Here is a 9,290-nt window from a genome sequence, read left to right on the forward strand (position 1 = left end):
TTCTGGCAAATTAGTTTGCAAAGAGCCAGGCGGCCCAAACTGTTGCATATACCCTGACTCTGCGTGCAATGAACGCTAGAGAAGTGACACAATTTCACCTGGTTAATATTGCCTGCTAAACTGGATTTCTTTTAGCTAAATATGCAGGTTTAAAAATATATACTTGTGTATTGATTTTAAGAAAGACATTGATGTTCATGGTTAAGTACACATTGGTGCAACGGCAGTCGTTGATTGATTGTTTTTTATAAGATAAATGTAATGCTAGCTAGCAACTTACCTTGGCTTACTGTGTAACAGGCGGGCTCCTCGTGAGGCAGGTGGTTAGAGCGTTGGACTAGTTAACTGTAAGGTTGCAAGATTGGATCCCCCGAGCTGACAAGGTAAAAATCTGTCTTTCTGCCTCGTTCCTAGGCCGTCATTGAAAATAAGAATGTGTTCTTAACTGACTTGCCTAGTTAAATAAAGATTAAATAAAGGTGTAAAAAAAAAAAACATTGGCAAAATCGGCGCCCAAAAATACCGATTTACGATTGTTATGAAAACTTGAAATCGGCCCTAATTAATCGGCCATTCCAATTAATCGGTCGACCTCTACTCTGGATCGATGTGTATGACAGCGTGTTCCAGTTCCCGCCAATATCTAGCAACTTTGCACAGCCATTGAAGAGGAGTGGGACATTCCACAGGCCACAATCAGCAGCCTGATTGTGTTGCGCTGCATGAGGCAAATGGTGGTCACACCAGATACTGACTGGTTTTTTGATCCACGCCCCTACTTTTTTTTAACGGTATCTGTGACCAACAGATGCATATCTGTATTCCCAGTCATGTGAAATCCATAGATTAGGGCCTAATTTTTATTTTTTATTTACTGATTTTCTTATACAGTATGTAAACATTTTCAATTTGTTGCATGTTGTGTTTTATGTTTTTGTTCAGTGTATATTGCAAAACTAGAGCTTTAATAACAAAATAGATCAGTTGGTGTTGCACTTACAATGAACAGGCTGAGCATAAATTGAAATAATATGCACTAATTTGCTTTATTATTTTACTGGACTGGTTGTAGGCTACCTGCATCTGATGGTAATGGTGCTTTCAAGACAACTGAGAACTCTGGGGGGAATTTTTTTTGTCAAATCATAACATCAGTGGTCTTCAGGTCGGAACGTCGGTGGTCTAGAAACATACCGGAGTTTCCAACTTGGATTCCCGGTTGTCTTCAACGCACTGAAGTCAGAAGTCTGAGATTTCCCCGAGTTCCCAGTTGTTTTGAACACGGCATTACTCTTAGCGGAAGGAGAGAGCAGCAGAGGGTCCGCCTCTCATGTTCCCCATGTTCTTTCCTTACTTTCATCAGTTGAAACGGACCAGAGAGAGGGGACACCGTCTTCCACCTGATGGCGAAACTCGAGTCACACCGTATCTGCCTCAGTCATGCACAAATTCATGTTGTTCCTGGGACCAGAGAAGGTCTCAATTAAAATATACACGATGAGCTGCTAATAATAATTAGAAATGCAGGACAATCGATACACTTGACTACTCTCTCATTGCAGAGGTAATGCGACTAGAAGTAGGGAGAAATGCGTTTGATGTTTTCTAATAGTGTTGAATAAAAACTGTTGACTGTGCTTAATAAAAACGTGAACTCACTCGTAAAAACAGCAGCTTTTTGCTGTATTCTTTGACAGTCTCATACTGGTCATGGTTTTAAAAGTCATGACATTTCACGTAGGCTAGTGTCAAACTTTGCTGTGGCCTAGGTCTTGGAAGCTGTAGGCACAGTGATATGAGGTATCCGATTGGCCAGCGCAGGAGGCGCTCTCGATTTAACCACAGATCTCCAGGTCCGCAGGGCTTCTGAATAAAGTGTGCCTACCGCAACAACGTAACACTGGGGGGGGGGGGGGGGGGGGGGGGGGGGGGGGGGAGGAGCGCAAAGCCTTTATCGTTGGCTTTTCAACTGAAATGTTTTGTGATCGACTTGGAATGCCTTGAAGATCGACCAGTCGATCACGATCAATTGGTTTGTGACCACTGCTTTAGTGCCTTGTTGCAAACAGGATACATGTTTTGGAATATTTTCATTCTGTACAGGCTTCATTCTTTTCGCTCTTGTCATTTTAGGTCTATGTTAGTATTGTGGAGTAACTACAGTGTTGGTGATTCATTCTCAGTTATCTCATGTCACAGCCAATAAACTCTGTAATTGTTTAAAAATCACCATGGCTTCATGTTGAAATCCCTGAGCGGTTTCCTTCTTCTCCGGCAACTGAGTTAGGAAGGGTACCTGTATCTTTGTAGTGACTGGGTATATTGTTACCCTATCCAAAGTGCAATAAATAACTGCACCATGCTCAAAGGGATATTCAATGTCTGTTTTTTTTTTTTACCCATCTACCAATAGGTGCCCTTCTTTGCAAACCATTGGAAAAATCTCCCTGGTCTTTGTGCTTGAATCTGTGCTTGAAATGCACTGCTCAACTGAGTGAACTTTAAGATAATTGTATATGTGGGGTACAGAGATGGGGTAGTGGTTTAAAAAGCATGTTAAACACTATTATTGCACACAGAGTGAGTCCATGCAACTTATTATGTGACTTGTTAAGCACATTTTTACTCCTGAACTTATTTAGGCTTGACATAACAAAAGGGTTGAATGCTTATTACTCATTTCACCTTTTCATTTTTAACTAAGTTGTAAACATTTCTAAATTGTAAATTCAGGCTGTAACACTACAGTATGTGAAAAAGGTCAAGGGGTGTGAATACTTTCTGAAGGCTATGGGAGACTGCCATAGCTTTGAGTTTGTTTTGCAGTCCACCGCTGACCTCTCTCTCGCTCTGTTTTTCTCCCCCCCAGGGTGATGATCTTCGAGGACAAGGCTAATGGGGCCAGCTGTAAGCCTGACGGGCCTCCACCCAAACGGGACATAACCAGCCTGCCATAGACCCAGGACATCCAGAGCCTCTAGACTACAGAGGGGTCATAGGGACCCGACCTCAACCATTTCACCATCCTAGGCCCCTGCACTCAGCCAGGGACTTGTGTACATAGCCTTATCAACTCCCCACCTCAGGACGCACACGCGTCCCAGAAGGGGGGGGGTGTGTGTGTGTGTGTATCCTCCTCTGTTCAAAACATGTGGGGAAAAAGAGGGAGGAGCAATCTCTTAACTATATATATTTGTTGTGAAGACGTTAAGGCAGATTAGCTTTTTTTTATGACCAGTACATACCTGTATATATTTATATTGATTATGGAGATGAGAAATAAGTATTTTTAATTAGCGTGATCACTTGTAACCCCTGGCTATAACTGTGGAATTGAGTCGTTTTGTGAATATGAGCAAATTGTTGTTGTGTTTGCTGGGGATCAAACTAACAGAGGTGACTGTTTTGTATGTATGTGTTAATGAGAAGATTGTGTGTCAACAACTCACATGTTCTACAGCAATCTGTGTATGGATACTAGTGAATTTATCATTAGGCCTGTTTTATCATGATTTCAATGTGGCGTTTAACCATTTGACACCACCACCACCAAATGTTCTAGTTTCTCTTTCAGATATTATATTTTTAATCGTGTTAAAGTAGCATGCTGGTGATTTTAAAGCACACGTAATAATAAGAGCACAGTTATTTTTAACACCTTTACACACAGTTGTCAACATCGTCCCGCATGTTGGATTAGTGCCATGCAGACTCTGCTTGGTCATCGTCTCACTAGGTCAGGTTTGAGAGATTATGGTCCAACCCCATTCTTTCAGACTAGAGATGGGTTACTGTAGTTGGGATTAGGATTAGGAAGGGGGTCGGGGGGCATTAGGTCAGAGTATGATATGACTCTAGATCCGGTGTTGTAGATCGACACTGACTTTCTCAACCTAAAGGTGCGGGGTGCGTGAGTTGATTTTAGGATTCAGGAAAGATTGGTTTTACGGTACGTGCACACACTGAAGATTCTCAGCCTGTTAGTATGAATTATGATTAAATCACATTCTTTCCAAGTGCCTAAAGTAGCATGTGGATGGAAGTCAGAGAGAAGAGTAGAGGATGGTGGAGGAGGTTTAGAGTTGGTCTTTATTCTCCCTCCTGAACCAGACCATTAAGTTGTGTTGTAGGTTATTGGAAGATGGTTTTAAAGGTGTTTATTCATGTGTATATTAGGGTAAGGCATTTCTTGTTTGGTAGTGTACCCCTAGGTCTAGGCTATCAGATACTGCATTGATACTGGAGATCTGAATACATCTATGAAGTGATATTAGATACGCAACTCATGCCAGTGTCCCACATTTCCCGGCCTGACTATCCTAGTCTCCATAGTGGCACCTCTTGACTTCCGAATTTCTATCTCGTCTTTGTAAAATGTGATGTACCTGTCCCATTTCAAATGGTATTATCTCCAATCTTGCTATGTTTTGCTATTATCTTGTTCTTTAAAAAATATATATTTTCATCTCGTCTTATTCTGTACTTCTTCCTCTTCTTACTTCTCAGTCATGCCCCATCTCAGGCCCGGGTTCATTTGTTTGTCACGTAAATTCTCTAATTTGTGCCTCAGCGCTGCTTTTCTATCTTTCGTTTTTTTTCTCGAACTCACACCTAACATGGAGTATAATATTAACCGTAATATTTTAATTCATTAGCTTTACATTTTTTTTATGGAACGTCAGTTATGCATTTTCATTCCCAGTGTGTTGGGTAGAGGTCTTTTTAGTGGTATTTTCATTTAACCACCCGGACAATGCACATTTTTGTTTTGCAAACACCAAAGGAATTAAAGTTATTTCTGTTACACCGGCATATTTGTTATTGAGTAGTTTGTTGTATGAGTAGTTGTTTGACAGAGTGAAGAAACTGTTCAATCAAACACTGAAACCAGCTTTCCTGTTTTTCCAGTACTGTTTGTAGGTGGACGGAAATAGGGGTTTAATGCTGTCACTTCTAGAAACAGAGAGGATTCCACTATGTCACAGGGTGTTTTAAATCACATAAACATGATCATGTACATGGATGTGGTTTATTCTAAGGTACTGTGTTTCAACCCATTTTGATATACAGTTATTGCTTCATTTTAAACCATAGACTTAATTTAATCCCATTTACAGTGTACTTTATGATTTAAATAGAGCCTTTCAGCATGTGTAAAACACCAGGCAACAACACTGAGCCCCTTTCACAGCTACCAGCAAAGACACATGGAAGTACAAAGGGCTATAAACCCATTTCACACACACAGCTAAACGTGTCAATAGGCCTAGTTGCTCAGCCACTTAGTCAAATGAACATGCACATTGCAAACCAATCTATTCTCGACATGGACACTTTCCACATGTTCACAAAAGCCTGGCGACAGAGTTCTCTGACTTCACTGGTTCGTAAAACACACAAACCCCGAAGCCTTACTATATTGTGTGTCAGTGTATGTGTGTGTCATTGTGTGTATTTGTTTGTGTGGGAGTGCTAGGAAAGTAACATCCTGCTGGGGAAGGGGAGATGGCGGGGAGGAAGATTAGAGGCGATACGGAGGGAATACACTAATGAGCACAGCACACTGAGGAGGGAATCTGACGGGACAATAAGCACAGTAAGCACTTGTGTAATTAAAACAATCATCAGTGCTCTATGTGAAGACCTGTCACTAATGCCAGAGGCCTGTGCAACGACAGCGGACAAAGTCCTACTGAGTTACAAGTTAGGACTAGCATCTGGCATTCACTCAAAACAAAATGCCCTACTACTCGACAGGCTGACTCTAGCCCTGGTGCTCTTGTTAAGTGCTTCACTTTGTCCATGTTCCCTGACCGCTATCCAACGGGAAAAGTTGATAAGCTAGTATCCGTATCTATCCTCCAAAAGGTGCGTCTCCAACAGCTACATCTTATAGCTGCATTATACAGGCCTGTGTGAGAGTAGTAGCCTGATTGATCATATAGGTAACTGTCTATTGCTACTACTGCAATTTTTTTCAGCAGCGTTTCGCCACAGGTCTTCGCTGATTGACCCAGTCTAGACAGACTAGAGAAACACTTCAAACCATTTAAAACATAAATGTTGTAGCCTGGTCCCTGTGGCAGGTACCCTGCTGTTAGGTGATCATGTAACACCCGGCGTTCCCAACAACCCCCCCCCCCCCCCCTCCTCTCGTTATCTTTGATCTTTCTCTTGGTTCATTATATCCATCCAGGCTTTCAACAGCACCGCTCCCTCTTCAACCCCTCTCTCTCGCTCTTTCTACTCTTTCTTTTTTCTCTCTCTCTGAGGTCTCTAACCCTGGGTCGGTCCTAATGAGCTTCAAAGCACAACATCTATTCGGCATGATAGAGAGAGCATTGAGATTAAAGAGCCTCCTCTCCTCCGAACAGTGAAAAGACTGCCTCACACGTACACTGAGTGTGGAAAACATTAAGGACACCTGCTCTTTCCATGACATAGACTGACCAGGTGAATCCAGGTGAAAGTTGTGATCTCTTATTTATGTTACTTGTTAAATCCACTTCAATAAATGTAGATGAAAAAGGGGAGACAGGTTAAATACTTATTTTTGAGCCTTCAGACAATTGAGACATGGATTGTGAATGTGTGCCATTCAGAGGGGGAATTGGCAAGACAAAAGATTTAAGTGCCTTTGAACAGGTTATGGTAGTAGGTGCCAGGCGCACCGGTTTGTGACAAGAACTTGCGGCGCTGCTGACATTTTTCACACTCAACATTGTCCCGTGTGTGTCAAGAATGGTCCACCAGGCAACTTAACACAACTGTGGGAAGCATTGGAGTCAACATGGGCCAGCATCACTGTAGAACACTTTTGAAACATTGTGGAGTCCCTGCCCTGACTAAATGTTTTGTACATTCAGTGTACATTCTCTGCCTTTGATTTCTCCCTGTTTCACACTCCTCTGCTTTCATTTCAACTTTGTCCATCATTCATCCCTTTAAATTGTGACACCACCGGGTGGTGGTGGGATGATTCAGATATCATGTTACAGTAATCTCAGAAATCACAGACTCTGATGAGCCAGGATTGGGATTTATTTCCAGGATCGGTTGATTTCCATGAAATTCCATTCCCCAGTACTGACTAGGTGAATAGCTGTACAAGCAATTGTGCTTCATTCTCTCGTGTAGGCTACATGTTCTAAATGTCACCCTATTCCCATAGGGCTCTGGTCAAAAGTAGTGCACTATGTAGGGAATAGGTGGCAATTTGAGACGTATCCCCTGTTTGGAAAGGAAATTATGCATGAAACGTTCACTGTTAGTCCAGCCTGAGGCTTTTCTGTGTGGCGTGGCTGTGACCTTTATTCTGTGCTAAATACTCCCCCTTCCAGGGCTCCCTCTCCTCCCTGGAAATACGCTGACATCTACTGGGGGGGGGGGGGGGGCACACAACAATGGTTGAACTGGTACTATTTCACATTTCTATTCAACTCAGACAGTGAGTTTGACTGTCATCTGGTGGCTGAAAAGTAGTATGCACATGAGTCAGACTGATTATTGGCCAGTGATCGTCACACAAATGATGAGGGCGAATATGTTTTACGATTTTAAACAACCTTTTTACAATCGGCTACATTGCAGGGGCCAGGAGTCACGATCGTGGACTAATGCCGTGGGGAGAAAGACAGTCAGGGTGGGGCGTTTTGAGATGGAATTACGCCGGGATGCCACCGGTGGGCAGCAAGCAAAGTTGGGAGAAGATGAATATTGGGACAGGGACACAGAAAGGAGGATTTCTGAGGAAAGGAGTGGAAAAAAATATGATGAAGAGGTTGAAGAGAATGAGGAAAGCAGATTTTTGATTTCTATTTGAGGAAGATGCCGATAAAAGTGGAGATGGGTTGTCAAAGAGATTGGTGTCAAGTGCAAACAGAGTGAGTCGTGTGCCAGACCGAGTTCTGGAGGTGAAGTGGATGAGGGCAAGTTAAATGAGGTGGAAGGTGGGGTGAAGAGCTCAGAGCCCAAGCATGGCATCGATGGACGTGATACAGAATAATCTGGTCCAGTAGGAGTGACATTTTTGGAGAAAGTGGATCCTTGCCTTTTACCGGATCCATGTGTGGTTTCAGGGTGGTTGGGAAAGGAGTTGAATCAGTGAAGGTAACCTGTAGTGGACTTGTGGCTAGAGTCAGAGTAGTGCAGAAGTTGTCGTATGCCAAGGCAGTGAAGAAAGTAGCGGGTGGATCAAGGATGAGGGATTTTGAGAGGATCCCTGTGAATAGCAGATATGTGCCAGCACAGAGGTATAGGCCAATGAGTGATATATGCTTCAGTAAGTTTGGCTTCTTAGTGTTCATAGCAATCACAGAAAATAGATGTTGTGGTGGCAGCTGCAGAGAAGTCCTTGGGGGTAGGAGATTTGAGAAGAGTTACAGCCTGTGTTGAACGGTAGTGTCCAGTTAGCCTGGGGTCGGATCAGATAGGGTTAAAGTAGTGGAATAAGATGATGGGTTTTAATGAGTATAGGGTAATAGGTAATTTTCTATTTTATTTAACCTTTATTTAACCAGGTAGGCAAGTTGAGAACAAGTTCTCATTTACAATTGCGACCTGGCCAAGATAAAGCAAAGCAGTTCGACACATACAACAACACAGAGTTACACATGGAGTAAAACAAACATACAGTCAATAATACAGTATAAACAAGTCTATATACGATGTGAGCAAATGAGGTGAGATAAAGGAGGTAAAGGCAAAAAAAGGCCATGGTGGCAAAGTAAATACAATATAGCAAGTAAAACACTGGAATGGTAGATTGCAATGGAAGAATGTGCAAAGTAGAAATAAAAATAATGGGGTGCAAAGGAGCAAAATTAATTAATTAATTAAATACAGTAGGGAAAGAGGTAGTTGTTTGGGCTAAATTATAGGTGGGCTATGTACAGGTGCAGTAATTTGTGAGCTACTCTGACAGTTGGTGCTTAAAGCTAGTGAGGGAGATAAGTGTTTCCAGTTTCAGAGATTTTTGTAGTTCGTTCCAGTCATTGGAAGCAGAGAACTGGAAAGAGAGGCGGCCAAACAAAGAATTGGTTTTGGGGGTGACTAGAGAGATATACCTGCTGGAGCGTGTGCTACAGGTGGGAGATGCTATGGTGACCAGCGAGCTGAGATAAGGGGGGACTTTACCTAGCAGGGTCTTGTAGATGACATGGAGCCAGTGGGTTTGGCGACGAGTATGAAGCGAGGGCCAGCCAACGAGAGCGTACAGGTCGCAATGGTGGGTAGTATATGGGGCTTTGGTGACAAAACGGATTGCACTGTGATAGACTGCATCCAATTTG

General features: G+C 42.6%; 1 protein-coding gene across 1 annotated transcript in view; it reads left to right on the forward strand.

Annotated features, from left to right (window-relative positions):
- aif1l (allograft inflammatory factor 1-like) overlaps positions 1 to 4,812 on the forward strand; it is a 43,851-nt gene extending 39,039 nt beyond the window's left edge. The window contains exon 6 of the mRNA XM_020465975.2: positions 2,870 to 4,812. Coding sequence (XP_020321564.1) covers positions 2,870 to 2,957 — 88 coding nt within the window. The 3' untranslated portion in view covers positions 2,958 to 4,812. The remainder of the gene's footprint in view (positions 1 to 2,869) is intronic.
- Positions 4,813 to 9,290: the final 4,478 nt, after the last annotated feature.

Source organism: Oncorhynchus kisutch, linkage group LG29 (assembly GCF_002021735.2).
Source record: "Oncorhynchus kisutch isolate 150728-3 linkage group LG29, Okis_V2, whole genome shotgun sequence".
NCBI classification, from domain to species: Eukaryota; Metazoa; Chordata; class Actinopteri; order Salmoniformes; family Salmonidae; genus Oncorhynchus; species Oncorhynchus kisutch.